The sequence below is a fragment of the Dermochelys coriacea genome, chromosome 1 (assembly GCF_009764565.3).
Source record: "Dermochelys coriacea isolate rDerCor1 chromosome 1, rDerCor1.pri.v4, whole genome shotgun sequence".
Classification (NCBI taxonomy): domain Eukaryota; kingdom Metazoa; phylum Chordata; order Testudines; family Dermochelyidae; genus Dermochelys; species Dermochelys coriacea.
The window spans coordinates 5,961,498-5,983,423 of NC_050068.2; the positions used below are offsets into that span (position 1 = coordinate 5,961,498).

The 21,926-nt window shown below is 40.3% G+C and overlaps 1 protein-coding gene across 4 annotated transcripts in view; it reads left to right on the forward strand.

Moving 5' to 3' along the window:
• NUP98 (nucleoporin 98 and 96 precursor) overlaps window positions 1–21,926 on the forward strand; it is a 62,132-nt gene that overhangs the window by 5,280 nt on the left and 34,926 nt on the right. The window contains exons 1-14 of one of the 4 annotated variants that reach the window (XM_043503981.1): window positions 1,268–1,330; window positions 3,388–3,491; window positions 4,378–4,479; window positions 4,604–4,783; window positions 6,407–6,546; window positions 7,753–7,860; window positions 10,581–10,758; window positions 12,584–12,750; window positions 12,971–13,114; window positions 14,620–14,704; window positions 17,361–17,453; window positions 18,142–18,282; window positions 19,419–19,552; window positions 20,943–21,130. In XM_043503981.1, coding sequence (XP_043359916.1) covers window positions 3,416–3,491; window positions 4,378–4,479; window positions 4,604–4,783; window positions 6,407–6,546; window positions 7,753–7,860; window positions 10,581–10,758; window positions 12,584–12,750; window positions 12,971–13,114; window positions 14,620–14,704; window positions 17,361–17,453; window positions 18,142–18,282; window positions 19,419–19,552; window positions 20,943–21,130 — 1,736 coding nt within the window. In that variant the 5' untranslated portion in view covers window positions 1,268–1,330; window positions 3,388–3,415. Of the gene's footprint in view, window positions 1–1,267; window positions 1,331–3,387; window positions 3,492–4,377; window positions 4,480–4,603; window positions 4,784–6,406; window positions 6,547–7,752; window positions 7,861–10,580; window positions 10,759–12,583; window positions 12,751–12,970; window positions 13,115–14,619; window positions 14,756–17,360; window positions 17,454–18,141; window positions 18,283–19,418; window positions 19,553–20,942; window positions 21,131–21,926 lie in introns of those variants that run through there. The other 3 variants (XM_038377785.2, XM_038377710.2, XM_038377873.2) reach the window with 3 other exon arrangements.

The following is a 21,926-nucleotide window of genomic DNA, read 5'->3' on the forward strand; positions in this document are numbered from 1 at the left end:
ATTTTAAGTGACCTTGAAAGGTCATTTAGTTCAATCTACCTGCTCTGAGGAACCAAGTATATCTAGACCATCCTTGATAGGTGTTAGTCCAGTCTGTTTCTTAAAAGCCTCCGATGATGGGGATTCCAAAACCTCCCTTAGAAGCCTATTCAGCAACTTAATTATTCTCATAGTTAGCTTTTTTTCTAATATCTAACCTAAATCTTCTTTCCTGTACATTAAGCCCATTACTACTTGTCTTACCTTCAGTGGGCATGGAAAATGATCGATAGCCATCCTTAACATATTTTAGTACCGTTATCAGGCCCCCTCGCCATTTCTCAAGACCAAATATACCCGGTTTTTAAGCCTTTCTTCATTGGTCAGGTTTCTTTAAACCTTTTTATTGCTTTCCTCTGGACTCTCTCCAGTTTATCCACACCTTTCTTAAAGTATGGTGCCCGAAACTGGACACAGTACTCCAGCTGTGGCCTCACAGTGCTGAATAGAGTTGGACACTTACTTCCTGTAGTCTGTTGTCCGTGCGTGTGTGTGTGCGTTATGCTGGCTCTGCACAGATAGCTGACCCAGCAGACCTCAGTCGAACTTCCCAAAAAGACCACAGAATTGGTTCTGTAGTGACGGCACTCGGCCAAGTTTATTGTCGTCAAAGCATGCTCCTAACTCCCCGGATCAATGTCTACATTGTCACTAGCACATGTATGCCTGTGATAATGTACGTGGCTTAGTGAATGGTAGGACTTTCCATTCCCCCTTCAGTTGGACAAAGACACACCCTCTGCGACCCCCTTTTTTATACTTTGTTACAAATAAGTTATGTATTGCCCCTTTACCTTGTACATGTTGGTTTGATCAAAACATCTGTCCATCACCCTGTCATCCTAACCTTATCTTTAAGAGGGGCCAGTGTGTCCCTGTATCATCTTCAGGGAGTGTGTTTACACCATAACTTTGGTTTCACGGTGTACTGGTCCTACCCTTCTGAAATGTGTTTACTTGAAGACTTAGGATGCCTAACAGTGCTTGTGTTTTTGCAGTGTCAGATCTGTTGTTCCAAGTTCATGTATTGGACAGTGAACCTTCAATCAGGCATCTGCTTTGAAGATGTCTATTTTTTTTTTTTTTGGGAACGGCATCATAGCTGTGTCAGAACAGTTCAGTTCTTTAGTGTAGGTATGTCCTTTTATCACAAGGGCGTAAAGGAGACAAGTAGAGGATAAGGAGACTACAGAGAAGCTAATATTGCTATGTATGTCGTCTTCATGCAGGATAATAGGAGGAGTGGGGGAAAGCATGTCATCTACAAAGAGTAACCAGGGGATAGGCAAAGGTGAGACTTTCAGAGGTGGTTTTTTTTTGTTTTTTTTTTTTTTAAATGTTGGGGAACAACTTAAGAACTTGGCAGGCAATAAATTGCTGTGATTGGATGTTCCTCAGGGGAGAACTTTGAAGAAACTAAAGAAAAAGTTGTTTAACTGCTAAGTTTATCATTAAATTATACCATACATTTGGCACTCTATCAACATGCTGACTGAATTGTTCTTTATGAAACCTGAGATAATAGGCATCTTTTGAGGTGTCTCTTCACTAGGAAACATAAGAGACAAGCTAGGTGAAGTAATATCTCTTTTATTGAACCAACTTTTGTTGGAGTGAGAAACAAGCTTTTGAGCTTACACAGAACTCTTCTTCAAGGCAAGCTTTGTGTAAGCTCAAAAGCTTGTGTGTTTCACTAACAGAAGTTGGTCCAATAAAAGATAATCACCTTGCTTACCTTGTCTCTCTTGATATCCTGCAACCAACATGGCTACAATAACATTGCATACAGACTAGGAAAGATAAGCAGTCTTCTGCACCAATGTACACTTAACCAGTGTTGGAAATAGTAGCACAGACAGGGCTTAGGCATTTTTTATGACAGTGGCAAAAACACCTGCACCCTGGTCTGTCACAAACATAATGTGTGTGTACTCTTTCTGTTTCCTGCCTCTTGTTTGAGGTATTCAACAAATAGAATACTTGGAGTAAGAATAGAGAGCGTGTCAGTTCTCATTATAGAATGCTTTTTTATTGGTATGGTTAAGATACATAACTTGACTGAAGTGGGTATGTCATCACAGAGGTATATTTGAATATTGCAAGATCTGGACCTCGCACCTGGGGAAATGCGGTGGAGCAGGTGGTGGTCAAAATGTCCTAGTGGAAATAGTTTGGATGCCAGAATGCAGGTGAAATTGTCAGAAAAGGTAAAAAAATATAGCTTACTCCTTGGTTATCACGGTGTACAGAACATAAAAAAAAAAAAAAAAAAAACAGAAAACTTAGCAGACATCTATCAGTCCTAAGTAAGAAACTTATGAATGTGGCCAGGCATCACCACTGAAGTCCAAGGACAGCAATGTCCGGGTAGAGTTCTGTCCCTTGCTGTCCTCCTATGCTGTGGGGGTTGGGGGTACTTCTGGAATTTCTGCCATAGTTCTTGGAGGTTTTTGGTTGCTTTGTATCAGCTTCTAGCTAATAAGGGTCTGAAATTTGAACATCCCTTTTTCCCCCCCCCCCTCCCAACTGCTTGAAAGGAGAATGAGGTGCCTCCTGGCAGCTCTAAAGGGAGTGATCTTTGCTCTTCTCCTTCCATAGCCCCTCTCTTTTGGGAGGGAGGTTCCTCCTACCTTGTGAATAATTACAGTGCCTGCCTCTGTTGCTGATGATTTGCCCAAGAAATAGTCTGAAATTATCATGATTTTACAGTTACTGCTGCCCATAGTGATCTAAATAGCACCAGCAAAACTGCCCAGGGTGTCATTAATTCACTGTTCTGTAAAGCTGTGAACAGCAACTGAGGCACTAGAGATGTTTGTCTTTTGACCAAGGAGAATGTTGTATTGGTTATTCTTGCCTCACATATAGAGGGTTCTTGGTACCCAAAATTAGACTAAACCTCTCTTGATGAAAGTTTAAATTATACAGAAACTGATATTTTAGGACTCATGGATGAAGCTACTTGGCTCATTGCAGGTTACAAATATAATGGACAGGAGCAGGGTCTATAAAGGCTTTAAGTGGAACTTTATATCGGTCTTGCATGACAAGCTGGTAACATTTTAAGCCAGTTAGCTTCTTCAGTGACTTTTCAAAGACTGAAATGTCCCATGATGTTGCTCAGGTTATGTGATCTTTCCCGGATTCCTACCTCTTAATTGAATTTCTGACTGTCCTGAAGAATGATTCTTGCATAATGCAGGATTTAATCTTGGGTTGATGTACTTTGTGACTTGGGTATTCAAGTGTTCTGAACTTCAGTGCCACTGACTTTGGATGTAAAGAAGCTGAGAAGTTACTTCTGAAAATTGGGTTTGGATGAATCACTGAATTATGATTTCTTTCCAGGTTTATGAAAACCTGATACATCTTGAAAATGTTTAACAAATCATTTGGAACTCCGTTTGGAGGCAGTGCTGGTGGCTTTGGGACTACTTCAACATTTGGACAAAGTAAGTAATAAAGCTACCATTTTTTTTTTAATGAAGAAAAACTACTGGTAGTGGAAATGGTAATTGGAAGTAATGTGGAAATTGGAACTGTAAACTACAGCTAAAGAGAAATTAATGGGAGCGGAAATTAGTTGGACATGATAGAATTTTGTGTTCTTTAACTGACACGTTAAACTGAACTGGATTCAAAAGTTGGTTTTCATGCACTGGCAAACAAATTAAGTGGATGATGTAATAGTTCTGTAATTCCAGCAAAGTGATCACTGAGTAGCTACAGTAGTGATTCTAATGGTGGGGTAAGGCCAATCTTCAAAGGCAGTTCCTTCCTATTGGGGTTGAGGTACATTAGAAAGACAGTGAAGGAGAAGGGCACACTGTTGCTGCACATGGTGAAGAATCTTTGGAATCTGCTGAGCCTACCAACCAGGATGCAAAATAGTCCCATTATAAACAGGATATGCTTATTCCTTACAGATTTCTAATGTTCTTGTACTGGCTTAAAGGCTGATCAAATGCATTGCAACGTTTCTAAATTTTCATTAATAAGCTTTATGTATTGCTGCCTGTCAAATCTAGCTATTCAGTTAAGGAGTGAAAGTAATGCCAAATGTTAAAGTAAACAGTGGAAATCTCTACATTTCAGTATGGAATAGGAATGTTTGTATTCCAACATGACACTAAATGACTGACACTAAACACTCTTGTAGTACTTCATTTTTTCCAGAGTGCTGTAAAAATATTAAATTGCATCACTCGGGTGGAAAACAGACACTGATTTGTTCAGAGTTATGGAGCAAGTAACTAGGAGAAGCTGGGAGTACAGCAGGAGTATGTGATTCCTGTGTGTGTATGCCCTTCTCATTATACAAGTTCTGTTGTTGTGCAGATGCTGGCTTTGGTACTACCAGTGGAGGAGCGTTCGGAACATCAGCCTTTGGGTCAAACAATAACACAGGAAGCCTCTTTGGGAACACACAGACTAAACCAGGTATAGCTGAAGTTGCTGTATAACTGAATCCTCAGTAAGCAGAATTCATCACGCTAACTTATTCACACAGTGTTGTTGAAAATAGCTGTTTTAACTTTAATCCTGTTGTGTATTCTGGTTTCAGGAGGATTGTTTGGTTCAAGTACATTTAGCCAACCAGCCACCTCCTCCACAAGCACTGGCTTTGGGTTTGGAACATCAACTGGAACTTCCAACAGCCTGTTCGGGACTGCCAGCACTGGTGGAGGTCTCTTTTCATCCCAGAATAATGCCTTTGCTCAGAATAAACCAGCTGGGTTTGGAAGTGAGTAGAAACTACTGCATGTTTTCCAGCTCTGGTTTCTTGCTTTAAGTAAACATTGAAGGACAATGGTTAAACTAACATGAAACACATGGTTGAACAAATGGTGCAGATTGATTATGACAGCTGTGCCTTCACTACCTTTTCCCTGAAGCTTTGCCAACAGTAGCATTTACTGAGATCCACAGTACTTGTAGGTGAACTGGTCTGCTGTTTATATTATATCTGGTGCTAGGACTCTGGGACATTGATCTCAAATACATTGGTTGATATTACTGTTTGCAGCTTGTCCAGTTATAAGAGTTGATCTTCCTATTGGATTAGTTTCATTTTAGTTTTTAATCCCTGCACCAGTGTTCTTTCTAGTACAGGAATAAAATCACCATTTAATCCTCTGGCACTAGCATATTAGAAACTCCTATTATGAAATGTATAGCAAAAGCACAACACAGCCCTTGTAGTTGCTGCCACAAACTCTTCTGAGCCAGTGGAGTTACTCCTCGCCCCTGCTTCCCTAAGGGACCAAGCTAATTTCTGAACTGCATGAGTCACTTCCATTGCCTCTTGAATTAATCTTCTAGCACAAGATCTGTGCACATAGTGCACAACTTCCCTATTTGTGGTTCCAGGAGCAGAGTGAAACTGGCTAGGATTGTTACTCTTTTATGTTCTCCATTGCTCAGTAGGTGGAATGTACTGAGCACAGGCTTGATCTTCTGCCATAGAATACTGCTTCAGGGGAATGTAAATGTAGGGTTCCTGCATTGGTATAAATCCCCAATAGCAATGTTTTTACTTATTCCACTGATGCTCCTTTAGTGCCTTATGAAAAGCTTTCAGAGAATCTCTTGAAAGGTTCTAGAGGATCAAGAAGCTTGTAGGTAATACAGGGAGTGTTAAATCAGGAACTTGAGGAGTTTTCCAAACAGGAGATGGTCATCAGAGAAGCAGGATGACCTCTGTGCCAGACAAACTTGAGACCTGTTTTCTTAATATCCTGGTGGTAGGTAGTTCTACATTATCTTGGATCAGTTTGTGACAGATACTTGATCGCACCTGTGTTCATTGATTCTGGCTGTTCTTTGCCACTGTAAGAGCATTGTTCGCATATAACTTAAGGCAGCAGAATCAGTCTCCCACAAATATACTTTCTGTTTGACAGACAATACAGTCTCTTCCCCAAATAGGTTAGCCTAAGTTAGGATCTAATGTGAAGAAATAGTAGCACAATAATGGCTGAGTTTTGGGGGGCGGGGGGTGCAATCTAAATAGCTAGACATGGTCATGTGGTTGTCTTGGTCTGTTCTTGTTGATCTATAGGTTGTATACATGACTGTCTCGTGAAACCTATCCCAAGTTTGTCCTCAACCAATGAAGTTGTGAGCTATTTCAAAGACATCTAAGTGGTATATGAAAGGAGGAGACAGAAGAAAAGCCTTTACGCTTAAATAGATGCTTCTGAAACTTAACTATGCTGTCAAATCTCAGTACTCTAGTGTGGTCTGAATAAAATAATTGGGTTGTAGTTCTTAAAAAAAAACAAAAAAAAACAAACAAAAAAAAACCCCACCACACTTGGAAAATCTCAATCTTCATTTTAGTATGGATTTTTTTTCTTATTTACAGACTTTGGAACGAGTACCAGCAGTGGAGGTCTCTTTGGAACCACTAACACTGCCTCCAATCCTTTTGGGGGTACATCTGGCTCTCTCTTTGGGCCAACTAGCTTTACTGCTGCTCCAACTGGGACTACCATTAAATTTAATGTAAGTGCTGTTTATTTTCTTAAGGTCTAACTTCTCCTTACTGTAGGGAACTGTACATTCTGCTATTCTTTACTTAAAATGCTGGCTTGCTAGGACCTGTGGAATAAAATAACTGATTCATAGGCAGTTGTAGAAGGCATGTGCGCTTAAGTAGAACTATTGCAGTGGAGGCAGCTTGTGCAAGCAGTTGTCCAGAAATAATTCACCAGCTTACTTTGGTATGGAAAAGTCTTGAATTATTGTATGTGAAACATAGATTAACTCTCAGCTAGACTTGTTAGAGCTGCATAGACCTAGAGCTTGTCTGAATTCTTTCCGAACAGTCTTTATTATTAGCTGTCATTTAAAATAGAATTTTCAGAGGGCTGACAAATGTTAAAATTCTATTGCAACTCTTGTATAATCAAGTCTAAATTCTGACTAATAGCAGTGGAGACTAAGCTTTCTTGGTATGTGTTAGTGGTATGTTGTCCCCTTTAGAGTCAGCACAGCTCTAGAAAGATTAATTGAAACACTAAGACTCTTTCTAGACTACTCTTTAGGATGAGGCCCCTTTAAGAGGTGTCTGGAATAAATGACCCTGAAGATTCTGTGGCAGTTGAGAAGTGAATGATGGTCCGAAAGAGGAGAAACTGCAAAAATGGGGTAATAGTGAAAGGTTTCAACCTCTGTGTCTGCCCTGGAGGGCAGCTGAGGATGCGGAGCATCCTGCCAAATGCCCCGTGACTGATCTTTACACATTTAAAGAGGGTTGAGAGTGCACACAACGTACTGCAGCATCCTAATAGAAATGGAGACTTTTCACTGAAACAGTCTTTCAGGAAATGATGAACTTCAAAAGAATGGACAGAATAGCGAAGACAAACTTGAGCATATGTGATCTTCCCTAGGATAGGGAGAAAGGTTGTTGGGGATAACTTTCAAAGGGTTTAGAGAACTATATCAGAAGTCTGGGGACATGTTGCCTTTAAAAATTGCAATCTAAAAGGGAAAATTGCACTGAGTTCTGAGAATTGCTCTGGGGAATTTACTGAGCTGATTGCTGTGGAAGGCCACAGCTACATATAGCACCATGCTGCACCATTCCAGTTCCTGTACTAAATTTAGGCTTTGTATTTAGGCAGTATGTATCTGGACAGTAGAAATTTACTTATAAACACATAGGTGGACATGAAACAAATTGAGTATCTAACTCTTTTCTTGCAGCCACCAACCGGCACAGATACTATGGTAAAATCTGGAGTTAGCACTAACATCAGCACTAAGCATCAGTGTATTACTGCTATGAAGGAGTATGAAAGCAAATCCCTAGAGGTCAGTCAAATCGAAGATTTAAACTTGCTTGCTGCTTCCCTCACTAAGCTTTGGTCTTATGACTTACATGGTATATGAACATCCTGATATTAGGTCCATACAACACATTAAAATATTTAATCTTCAGCATCTGCATAATTTTAATGTCATTCTTTGAAAGCTGTTAATGTTCTAAAGTGATATATGCTGATGGCAGGCTGACTTGTCATCCAGTAGAGCAATTCACTATTCATTTGCATCAGCTGTGCTTTTAAATGCTCAACATGGCACCCTCTACAGATCTGAAAATAACTTTTAGACTATCTTGGGATGAAAGGGAGAAACATATTGTAAAGAACAATTCTTCGCTGTAGAGGAAATGAGAGGATGATTAGCAGTTAGGGGCCGTGGAGCTCTCCAGTATGTATGCTTCTCTTTGGGGTCTTAACTCGGAAAGCTCTTCACTTGAAAGGAAAAGGAGTACCCGTGGCACCTTAGAGACTAACAAATTTATTAGAGCATAAGCTTTCGTGAGCTACAGCTCACTTCATCGGATGCATTTGGTGGAAAAAGCAGAGGAGAGATTTACACACACACACACACACACACACACACACACACACACACACACACACACACACACACACACACACACACACACACACACACACACACACACACACACACAGAGAGAGAGAACATGAAACAATGGGTTTATCATACACACTGTAAGGAGAGGTTTCAGAGTAGCAGCTGTGTTAGTCTGTATTCGCAAAAAGAAAAGGAGTACTTGTGGCACCTTAGAGACTAACAAATTTATTAGAGCATAAGCTTTCGTGAGCTACAGCAAATGCAAATGCATCCGATGAAGTGAGCTGTAGCTCACGAAAGCTTATGCTCTAATAAATTTTAGTCTCTAAGGTGCCACAAGTACTCCTTTTCTTTTTACTGTAAGGAGAGTGATCACTTAAGATAAGCCAGCAGCGGGGGGGGGAGGGGAGGGAACCTTTCATGGTGACAAGCAAGGTAGGCTAATTCCAGCAGTTAACAAGAATATCAGAGGAACGGTGGGGGGTGGGGTGGGAGGGAGAAATACCATGGGGAAATAGGTTTCAGAGTAGCAGACGTGTTAGTCTGTATTCGCAAAAAGAAAAGGAGTACTGGTGGCACCTTAGAGACTAACAAATTTATTAGAGCATAAGCTTTCGTGAGCTACAGCTCACTTCATCGGATGCATTTGGTGGAAAAAACAGAGGAGAGATTTATATACACACACACACAGAGAGAACATGAAACAATGGGTTTATCATACACACTGTAAGGAGAGTGATCACTTAAGATAAGCCATCACCAGCAGCAGGGGGGGGAAAGGAGGAAAACCTTTCATGGTGACAAGCAAGGTAGGCTAATTCCAGCAGTTAACAAGAATATCAGAGGAACAGTGGGGGGTGGGGTGGGAGGGAGAAATACCATGGGGAAATAGTTTTACTTTGTGTAATGACTCATCCATTCCCAGTCTCTATTCAAGCCTAAGTTAATTGTATCCAGTTTGCAAATTAATTCCAATTCAGCAGTCTCTCGTTGGAGTCTGTTTTTGAAGCTTTTTTGTTGAAGGATAGCCACTCTTAGATCTGTGATCGAGTGACCAGAGAGATTGAAGTGTTCTCCAACTGGTTTTTGAATGTTATAATTCTTGACGTCTGATTTGTGTCCATTCATTCTTTTACGTAGAGACTGTCCAGTTTGGCCAATGTACGTGGCAGAGGGGCATTGCTGGCACATGATGGCATATGCTGCGCATCTACCAATGTGATATATTGGAGATTGGGGGTTGGACTAGATGACCTTCTGGGGTCCCTTCCAACCCTGATATTCTATGATTCCTGATATTCTATGACTGCTGAATTGGAATTAATTTGCAAACTGGATACAATTAACTTAGGCTTGAATAGAGACTGGGAATGGATGAGTCATTACACAAAGTAAAACTATTTCCCCATGGTATTTCTCCCTCCCACCCCACCCCCCACTGTTCCTCTGATATTCTTGTTAACTGCTGGAATTAGCCTACCTTGCTTGTCACCATGAAAGGTTTTCCTCCTTTCCCCCCCCTGCTGCTGGTGATGGCTTATCTTAAGTGATCACTCTCCTTACAGTGTGTATGATAAACCCATTGTTTCATGTTCTCTCTGTGTGTGTGTGTGTGTGTGTGTGTATATAAATCTCTCCTCTGTTTTTTCCACCAAATGCATCCGATGAAGTGAGCTGTAGCTTATGCTCTAATAAATTTGTTAGTCTCTAAGGTGCCACAAGTACTCCTTTTCTTTTTGCGAATACAGACTAACACGGCTGCTACTCTGAAACCTGTCACTTGAAAGGCAAATTGTTTGTAAGACTTAAACAATTCTCCTAGTCAAAAGGCCCTGTTAACTTTACAAGGTGGGTCATTGTTTATTTAAAAAAAAAAACCAAAAAATCTTTCACAAGCTTAACATGAACTAGTGGGTGCACTTAAGGAAACGTACTGTCAGAACTGGAATTAACTTCGAAACCTGTAACCTCTCTAAAGCGGCAATAAACTTTGAATGTACCCTCTGTATATGTTGGGGTTTTTTTTTGAGGGGGCGGTGGGTGTCCAATTTCTGAGCTTAGTGCATCTCGGAGCTACAACGCGATTGCTCAAACTTGGCTTGTCCCACGTGGAATGACTGTGTAAAGAAAACTAGTATTTTTTTGGTTAGGAACTCCGTTTGGAAGATTACCAGGCAAACAGGAAAGGGCCCTCAAATCCAGCGGTAGCAGCTGCTGGGTTATTTGGATCCTCCACAGCTACATCCAGCGCAGCTACTGGACTGTTTGGCTCCTCCACCACTAATGCAGGTTTTTCATATGGACAGAATAAAACTGCTTTTGGAACCAGTAAGTGTTGACATCGCTACTAGCTTTACTGTCACCATAGACCTTGGTACTTAAGAATTCAAGGCTACTTAGGACAGTTTACATTAGTAAACTCACTTTTATACAACTAGATTATGACTGTTATCAGACTTCAGTTGTTAAACACTTGTGTTACACAAACCTTGCATCAGTTTCTACACCAGTGTAATGTCTTTTGACCTATATTGAGAGGGGATCTGGCATTACAAGAAAGCTTAGTCCTTGTGTGCCATTAATAAAAAAAAGTCACTGATAAATAGAACTCATTCATGATATTGGTAGTGTAATCAATCAAACGCATGGAAGTGAAGTCTAGCCCAGTTCTGCCAACGAAATGAGGACAAAACCCCAATAGAAAATTTACTTAGTGCTTGCAGGAACTTGCTTCCTTCATTAGAGCAGAATCAGGATAACTTCTACTTCGTTAGATGAAAAACCCTAGCCTCCTGCTGCCCTCTTGGCACAAGCAGCATGTGTGTACCTCCATTGCAGGGGTCTCTTGACCGAAGAAAATAACTGAAAACCAAGTGAAGAATGTAATTCACTTCTGTGATGCTACTTCTATTATTTAATTCGCCCTGTGGAGTAAACAGTCTTGTTCAAAAATCAGTGCTAGCCTCAAACTGAAATGCATTAGTGGGAAGAACAGCTCAAAAATAGATTAGATTGCTAACTAAGTTGCAATATAGAACTTCAGTTAACATTTCCCTACATTCAGATGTGCAATATTAGGGCAGACTTGTATAACTATAAAATCAGTGACCATAAACTGAAGACAGAAACTACTGCACAAACATTGTATAAACACCAGTGAATGCCTATCCCATCGAGGAGTAGGATCTTGCCTTGGACATATTTTAAGGTTCTTGTGGATTGGGTTAAGTCAGCCATCCTAGGGTATAGTTTTCGTACACAATTCACAGCCTCACATGAGATTGGCCATGCATTATTTTCTCTGTGGCCATGATATCCTATGACTGGTTGGTCCAGAGGAACATATCAGGAAAGCTGGGGTTGTGAGCACAAGAGACAAACTTTTATAGGAGCTGGAGCTAGACTATAGAAATTATTGGAGATAACAATGACCTTGAACTTTATCACTTTCCAAACAAAGTGCAAAACTCATTTCTTTGGATGTGGCTTGATAAGTTTGTGTTTGTGTGTACTTTCATCACTTCCTGTCAGTCACACGCAAGCAGAACTAGTCAAGTTGTTTCTCCTAGAGGCTGAAAAAGAATAAAAAATTAGTATTTGGGAGGAATTCAGGCAGTCCTGTGTATTGGCAGCTGTAGAAGTTGCTAGATAATAGTAGACTTTGAACTTTAATGTTGGGTGTTATCTTTAAGAATTGTTCCTTTCGCTAACCTTTTTTTGGTTGGGTTGCCTTCCCTCCCCCTATGCAATCAGGCTAGTCTAGATGTTGACACCACAATCCAATTGGTACAATACAGGTCCAGCTAACCATGTAAAACGTGTCATTGGTCAGTCAGATCTCTGAGAGAACATTTATCACACTTGCAAGCTGTCACTCTAGAATAAATCCCAGTATTTGTTTAATACTAACACTGATGATCACAAGCAGGTTTAAAAAAAAAAATCGTATCTAACAGGGTACATGAACCCATTAACTTTTTAAATTTTGGATACAGTATTCATGACTTTCCACATGACCCTGCTGCTTGATTTTGAATTCAATCATCTATTTTAGATTACTGGTTTGTGCATTTATTTTACTTGACTCAGTGCATGAATTTGACTCCGGGCTCTAATTCTGTAATCTGTATTCTCATTTCCTTGCCCATCATAGGTACAACTGGCTTTGGAACAGGAACAGCAGGGAGCCTTTTTGGTCAGCAGCCTCAGCAGACTACCAGTCTGTTCAGCAAACCATTTGGCCAGGCCACCACAACGCAGAACACTGGCTTTTCTTTTGGGAACACCAGTACTCTTGGACAACCAAACACAAACACGATGGTAAGAGAGTGAGAGCTAGTTGTATTTAAAGCTGTAAATTCTTCTGTAATATAGGTTGGTGAAAACATATCCCATTCAGTATCAAAGGGTTTATCATGGCTTCTGATTATTAACTCTGATCTTCAGAGCTACTTCTTTGCAATAGTCCAACAAAAGTGCTATAACTGCTCTTTGGTAGAGTAGATACTGGTCTTTTTTCAAACAAGATTTATGTTTGCAGGGTTTATTTGGGGCAACCCAAGCCTCACAATCTGGAAGCCTTTTTGGAACAGCTGCCAACACAAATGCTGCTACTGGATTTGGAACGGGAACAGGAACTGGTCTCTTTGGACAAGCCAACACAGGATTTGGTGTTGGCGGTTCGGTATGTCTGCACCTTAGTAACGAAATTGACTAAAGATGTAAAAACTTCATTGTTATTTTTAGAGGCCGGCAGCAGGTTTTTGTGCATTAATGTCCTCCTGCAAAGTAGTGTGGTCTGAACCTTCAGGGTATTTCTAGTGACTTCACATTGGTTTTATAATTTCACACTAATCCCAGGGAACTAGAGCCTTAACTGTTATACTAAGGGTACAATATAAAAAATATAGAATAGAATGAACACAAGTCCCATGGAGGTGCTGAGCATCTGTTATAGGAACTGACTGGCAAATAGCTGATGCTGTTTAGACGCGCTCAAGATGCTGGAGTATAGTGTCAAAAGCACAAATGATAAAGGTGCCTGAGTAATTGACCTATAAAATTGATATTGAGTGTACACTTATGGCTTGTCTTCGCTACTGCAGAGATCAACGCTACTGCAATCGATACAGCGGGTGTCGATTTAGCGGGTCTTCACTAGACCTGCTAAATCGGTGGCAGAGCACTCTGTAGTAGACTCTAGTACTCCAGCTCCCCGAGAAGAGTAAGGTAAGTCGACTGGAGAGCATTTCCCGTTGACACAGTGCAGTGAAGACACCGGGATAAGTCAGCCTAAGCTTCGTCAACTCCAGCTACATTATTCACATAGCTGGAGTAGTGTAACTTAGGTCGATTTACCCCGGTAGTGAAGACAAGCCCTAACACAAGACTAAAGTTGTTAGCAGAACCAAACCACTTCGCGTCTGAGTATCTTTGTACTACATATGACACAAGGAATAAAAATCCTATACATGTGTGGAAAAACTACTTATAAAATATCCTAAAAGTCGGATATCACTAGTTCACATATGAATTTAATTTTACACGCTTTAATATATTGGTAATGAACTTTTGCTCTAGCATTTACCTGCTAACACTTGACTTCAGGCCCTTTGGTTGCTAAATGAACCAAACCGTAGCGGGAGTAATACAGAATCTTGAGTGCCTTAGCTCTACACTTCTTCAGAGCATTTGTAGGTGCTCATAGTACTGTGGTGGGCACGTTATTTAAAATAAAAACTAATTCAACAGAATTTGGCATTCTGTTGGTGTGTTGGATATTGAACACATTGATGCTGACTTTTTTGTAATAGACTCGTTCAGTTAATTCAGCAATAGAATGGACTTTTAATTCCATCTCACTGTAACTGTTTCAGTGTTTTCCTGGCAGTCTGCTAAACCAATGCCCAAGTTTTATACACAATAGATAATGGGCCACTGCTAGTTTTAGATCAGGAGATTGTTTCCTTGGCAGCCTTAAATCTACCCTGGCTGGGATGATTTAACTGGGACTTGGTCCTGCTTTGAGCAGGGGGTTGGACTAGATGACCTTCTGGGGTCCCTTCCAACCCTGATATTCTATGATTCTATGATTCTATGATACCTTGTACATAGGTGCATTACAACAGCATTTCATAGTAAGTGTAACATGGATGTCAGAGTTTTAAAAGCGTGTTGCTCTCCTTTCAGACGCTGTTTGGTAAGCCTGCTGGATTTGGAACCACCACGACCAGTGCTCCTTCGTTTGGTACAACTACTGGCGGCGGGCTCTTTGGTAACAAACCAACCCTGACTTTAGGAACCAATACAAACACTTCCAATTTTGGTACATATAAGAAAGTGGGATTCAATCTCTTAAAGTTACACTGAATATACCACACACCAGGCTACTGAATCTTATACTAAACGATTGTGAATCTTAAAATTCTCAGGTAAGCTGTGCTTGATGCATATTGCTGAAGGGGAAAGCTTGAAGTCTTGGAAATGGACTTGCTCCTCTTTTGCTCGTAAACTGATTTTGCATTCTATTTTGTATGGGAGTTTGAGGTTCAGTATGCAACTGTCTTCTTGCAGACTTTTTGTAGACAGTACTGTCTATCAGTTAAGAGAGAGATGGTTAAGTTTTTTTTAAAAAGTGCACCATTACTTTGTAGCAAATACCAGGTGATGTGTGTTAATTCAAACAATATAAAACTTATAGGTATGAATGGTAATACAATATACAAATACTCCAAGAGGTTGTAAGGGTCCGGGTAAAACTTATTTTTTGTTGCAGTATCTAACTACTTCATTTATAGCTGAACTAGTCACTTGTTAAATACTGGGCATTTCATTAACTTTGGGTCCAAAAGTAGGTAAAGTTGAGTGAAAAGAGGGTTATTGTGTAAGATATCAAGTCAGTGTTGGTGGTCCCTCTTTCTAATAAGTCCCATGAAATCTATTATCTTTTGGTTTTACAGAGCTGAGACCTAAGAAGCTGAATGCTAAAATTGAGAGAAATAGTGGCTTTAGAACTACTGAAATGTTGATTTATGTTGGCATAAAATCAGTGTGAAATGTAATCCTCTCCCAAAAGACAGATTCATGCCACTGTCAGATGAGCTTTGACTGTGCGGTCCAGCAGGCATGGGATGGATTTGTTCTGGTCGGGCTTAAAGGATGGCTCTTTGTTTTGAGAAAAGGTCAATTTTAAGCCCTGTGTTCCAGCTTTTGTAGAAGAGTAATTGGCTATCATTCTCAAAAAGAAAAGGAGTACTTGTGGCACCTTAGAGACTAACATTTATTTGAGCATAAGCTTTCGTGAGCTACAGCTCACTTCTGGACTGCTAATAATCTTGGTGTTGAAGCACTTGTGTTCTCTGAAGCGTATACTTTCAGTAGCAAACAATGTTGGCTGTAGCAAGCTTCATTCTTAACTAATCTCTGATACTTGCATTGATGCAACTTGTAAGAGGATGGTAGTTTGGTGTTGTATTTCTGATGTTCGTGCTGTTACTCTGACTGTTGCCCTTGCATGGACTAACCACCACCTTTTTAATTGGATGGCTTCACAATCTTCAATTTAACCACTAATCTGCCTATTGTTAGATTTGGATTGCATTTGACTTAAATTAAAGAAATGGCATTGAACTGTGCACTCCTATGTACTTGAGTTGTGAACTGCTTTCTCAGTAAGAATCAGAGGGGTGTGTGTGTGTGGTATAAACAGTGTAAAATGGGACTTGTTTTGTCCAGTGGAGTTGAAGAAGCTTTAAAACATCTTGTTCTGCTGCCACATTCTAGAATTTTTTTTGGTTTTCAGTAAAATCTGAAATCTCTATCTGTAATTGAAACATACCTTGGAAGCCAATACTGTTCTGTAATAATGTTGTGCTTGAGTGGTGAACATCTGTCATATTACTGTTAAATTCCTTTGCTATTGCTGTCCTCTTTTGAGAAAATTTGAAGTGGCAAATGCCAAACTTGCTCACTCTAAATTTATTTTCTGAAACAAGACAACATAGATTTCACAGACCTTTAAGTTTTTTTCTCATGTATTCATTTGTGTTCAATATTAAATATATAGACAACAGGATCTTTTCATGGAAGTTTAATTTGTAGCTGTGGTATTCCCTACCTGATGATGTATGAACAACTACTGCCAATCTGTGGGGCTGATCATCATCTTAGACTACAGGTGGAAAATAAGCAAATGGAATTGCTCACAAACTTTTATGCAGTTGCTGTTTTTTAGGGGAGTGGGATGAGGCAGCAAGGGAAATATAAACACCTATGTGCATAACTCTAAATATTCGAATGGCTGAGTCATCAGTTGGTTTTTAAATTCTAGATTTCCCTCTCCTCTTCAGGTAGGCAGGATTTTGTGCAGTGTTTTGGTTAGTCTTCCACCATCCCATCTTTTGTAGAGAGGAGTATTAATACAGAAAAGTCATCTTGTTGTGGAGCTCTTCCAGAATACCCATTAGCTTTTGGCAATTTGTCCCTATTTACTTTTTAGTAAGACCTCAATTTTTTTTAATGGCTGCTTGAAGGTATCTGATTGTGGAGACGTGCTCTCGCTTGGGAGCACACTTGTCCTACTGTGGCCTAGTTTGATTCTTTGCTCATTGATGTATGTCTTGCTGATGTGCTGTCAAGGCAGCTTTTTCATTGGTGGTCTGTAATAATCCAGCCGCTCTTCTCTCAGACCAAACTTAGACCCTATTTAGATGTCAGAGATGCTTTTAAAAACTGTGGCTTAAAAACACCTTATCACCATCTGAAGGCCTTAAATTCTATTGGAGCTTCAGAAACAGCATGTGAAGTTTATTGGGTATAATAATGATGGCAAAGTTGTCCTTAGCCAGGTGATGCTTGTTCGCTTAGAATCCTTTGCGGAGGAAGTTAAATGTTACCTTAAAAGTAGCGCACTAATTCTTTTGTACTCCTAGGTTTTGGTGCGAGCACTGCTGGGAATAGTATCTTTGGAAATAAGCCTGCAGCTGGAACTCTGGGCGCTGGACTTGGAACAGGATTTGGAACAGGTTTTATTAAAAAAAAAAAAAAAAAAAAAGCCTCCAGGGGATGGCATCCATAATTGGGATTTCTTTCTAACTGTAGTAACAGCTCAAGACCTGTAGTGGCAGGTATTGGGGAAATCCAGAGACTGGACTGCCTCAGAGCAGAGTGAAATTGAGGCTGCTTTTCTTTGAAACATCTTTAGCACTCTGAGACATCCTCTCCCCAGTTCATACAAGACCTTCTATAATAGAAGATATTAATATGTTTGAGAGTTCACACAGGAATGTTATGCCATCTAGTTAGCTACAAGTTTAAGAAATTTACAATACATTGTGATACCTAGTCCTGTAACAACTTTCAACTCTCCGGGGTTAGCGTGCGTTTATTCTGCTTAAACCCGATCTGTATTGGAATTGAGTCTTCCTAATGTAAAGTGTTTGAATGGTAGGAGCTCACCAAGTGTTAATAGTTAACTCTGCGGTTCAGAGAATGTATAGGATTAGATTAATAATTTACTCTAATGTGATCAGAACAGGAATGTATTCCCTTGATTTGTAAGAATCCAGAGATAACTTACAATGGGTGCAGTAAAACTTCTTTTTGAAGTTCAACAAATGATAGTTGAGGGAATTCTTAAGTGTGTGGATAAACTTAATTTGTCTGCAAGCACATGATGGAACCTTCTGTAAACTGCTGCTGTCCTCTGTGTAGCTCTTAGTGCAGGGCAGACTTCACTATTTGGAAACACCCAGCCTAAATTAGGTGGAACACTGGGAACAGGAGCGTTTGGAGCACCTGGATTCAATACATCAACAGCCACCCTGGGCTTTGGAGCTCCCCAGCCTGCTGTGGGTAAGAGTGCAATTTACTAAGTTTAGTTATTTGAATCCAAGGTAGTGGAACAGTATCTGTTGCAGATCCTGGGCAAGATAATGGTGTGGCTGATACAGGACTCTATTTATTTAGTAAAGAATTCAAAGAGGGTAATATAATTAATGCCAATCTACATGGGTTTAGGGAAGATAGATCCTGTCAAATTAACTTTTTTTAATGAGATGACAAGTTTGGTTGATAAACGTAATTAGTGTTTGGAATATACTTACGCTACAAAAGTCTCTTTGATTTTGTATTGAATGACATTAAAAAAAACAACACACACACACCCTAGAACCATAGGAAATTAACATGGCAGACATAAGTAGATAATAACTGGCCACCTGATAAGTCTCAAAATGTAATTGTAAATGGGGAATCACCAAGTGGGTGTATTTTTAGTGGGGTCCTGCAGTGATTGGTCCTTGGCCCTATGCTGTTTAACTTTTATCGATGGCCTAGAAAATAATCACTGATAAAGTTTGCAGATGGCCTAAATTGGGGAAGTGGTAAATAATGAAGATGTCACTGATATAGAGCAATCTAGATTGCTTGGTAAGCTAGGAGCAAGCAAACTGTGCGTTATAATGTGGGTAAATGTATACATCTAGGAACAAATAATGTAGGTCATACTTAGGGTGACTCTATCCACCATGATCCCTAAATTTTTCAGAGTTACTGCTTCCTGAGATAATCAACTGAGCAAGTGGATTTCAAGGTAGTTGAACCCTCAGAGAAGGGCCTTGCACTAACATTAATCAGACTTTGAAGGGACACTGCACACTGGTGTTGACACTAGCAAGTGGAGATAACTGTTAAAAGGTTCTGCCAGGCCAAATTAGGCTCCTGGCTAACCTGCACAGCTCCCTTCATTTTAGCTTTGCACAAGTGAAATAGAATTTACCAAGTTCAAATCCGATATACAAGAAGGAATTGAATTCAGCTGGCTTTACAGGGCTGACTGGTAAAAAGTATGGTCACTGAAGTCAGCAGATACATCTCTGAATTCCCACAGGGAACAGATCTAATAAAGAAGGGGCCACTTCTAAATGTCCTGAGATGAGTGAGTGCTAAATACATGGTTAGAAAAGATTAACCTCTCCAACTTTATCTAGCATTGACAGACCCAAATGTTTCAGCTGCCCAACAAGCAGCCCTCCAGCAGCACTTCAACAGCTTGACCTACTCGCCCTTTGGAGATTCTCCTCTCTTCAGAAACCCTATGTCAGACCCAAAGAAGAAAGAAGAGGTGAGGACTCAAATACTTCAGAACATATGTTTATGGATAAGATTGTGTTTATTGCAACTTCTCTATATGGATTAGTTTTAAAAAATGAAGATGTGAACATTTAGGGGCCCGTTTTCCTAATATCATAGTCTTTAGCTTGGGGTGTTGAGAAACTAAATGGTATATAACTAAGGCTCCATGTTTGTCACAGATTCCGTGACTTTCCATGACCACTGTGACTTCTACAGCTGGCCCAGGAGCTGCCTGAGTAGCTCGGGTAGTCCATGGGTCAGTTGCACTGACTGCAGCTGGGACAGTCTTGGGGCCCCCAACCAGAGCAGCAGGAGATTGGGTGTAGGGGGGCTTGGGGTTGGGGCTGCTGCTTACCTGCAGGAGGCTCAGCTCCCCTAGCTCCACATGCCTGGCTGCTGGCAGAGGCAGCAATGCCCCCGGAGCTCCCATTGGCCGCAGTTCCCAGCGAATGGGAGCTGTAGAACTGGGGCTTGGGGCGGAGCAGAGGCAGCATGTGGAGCTCTTGTGAGCTGGGGCCACTGCTTCCCAGGAGCTGGGCAAAGGAGCCTGTCCCAGCACCCATGCCGCTCTTCCCAGCACCTGCGGTGCTCACTTGTCTCTGTCTCTTCCTCTCTCTCTCCCGCCCCCCCATTTTAGTCGGGTATTTTTAGTAAAAGTCATGAACAGGTCATGGGCCTGTGAATTTTTGTTTACTGCCTCTGACCTGTCCATGACTTTTACTAAAAATACCCATGACTAAAATGTAGCCTTACATATAACAAATACATTCTCACTATTTTATCTGTATCAGACAGCCACTTGGGATACCTAAGTGCATATACTGTGGTCATATATTAGACTTCTGTCTTCAGCGATGCCAAGCATCTGGCATTCCCAATGAGCTCTGTGGTGGTAGATGCTCAGAATCTCTAAAAATCAGGCACTTAGACAATTCACAGTTATAAATCCATGTTTGTGTGATCTCATTGCAATTTTTTTTCCAAACAAATGTTATGTAAGATTCTGACACTTCACTAGTGTGGGGAAAACTCACTCTAAAGACACTGCAGTATTGCTGATGTATCTTACTAAGTAGGTTTGATTTTATTTCTTAAACAAATGGTGGTAGTTTAAGCAGGTTACCCGCCAAAAGCACTAATCAGACCTCAAACTGAGCTAGCACTGTTGCTGCCAAATCAGTAGCCAAACAGAGAATAAAAGGTGAATGTCTATAGTTAACTTGTTTACTCAGGGCAGAGGTTTTTTGTCCTGACAACAATACTGGTCTAACTTCTGTGAAAATAAACAAGAAAACATTAATCCTGTTTAGACTTAAGTAGTTTGAAAATCTATTTTTTCGGTTACATGTGTTTTTTTTTTTTTTTTTTTTCTGTCTCAGAGACTGAAACCAACTAATCCAGCAGCCCAGAAGGCTTTGACTACGCCAACCCATTACAAACTGACCCCGCGACCAGCGACTAGAGTACGACCGAAAGCTTTGCAGACAGCAGGATCTTCCAAATCTCACCTCTTTGATGGGCTGGATGATGATGAGCCATCTTTATCTAACGGTGCATTCATGCCCAAGTTAGTTTTCTTTTCTCCTTTGGAGATCAGTTTTATACAGAAAAATGTTTGTTTAATCTTGCACCTCTTTCCCTGTGGCTCAAGCACCCATAAATCAAATATGTACTTGCTCTCCTAGCAGTTGTATGCATCTTTTGGCTTTTTAATGAAGAAAGGTTACTACTTTGGTACAGATAATGCTTCCTATTTCATGTGTAGATGCTTGCCAACATATCTAATGTAGCACCCAAACTCTTCACTTAGGTCAGTAAATTGTCCTTTGTGTAGTGCCTTCATACTTGGTAATCATGCAGGCTCTGTAGCTTTGTTGAGATGGATAGCAAAGATCAAAGACTTGCATACATGTCTGGCAGAAAATATACTTACTGTACTGAAGACAAAAGTGGTCTAACTTAAGAAATTGTCAAGTACTTTTAGAATAGTTTGTCAAACAAAATGATCCTGTGACTTAATTGTTACTGTATCGACAAGTAGATTCTAATCTGTTACTTGTGACTATAAAAGTTGCTTGCTTCAGTTAATTTACAATATGCAACACCTCATCTCTGACGAAAATATAAATTGTCTTGCATTAATAAATCTATTCTCTTTTTACAAGCAGTTGCCCTCAGATTCCTACAGGTATCTTCCCAGCCTATTGCATGTATTTAAAAACTGTCATTATGCAGAATCATAGTCAGATAAACTTGTTATCTCAGTCAGCCCTAGACTGTGCTCTTCTGGGGTCGTAGTAGAAAATTGCAGTTTTCCAAGTCTTCCAATTTACCTTCAACTTGAGTGGCATAGCAAGGAAAAA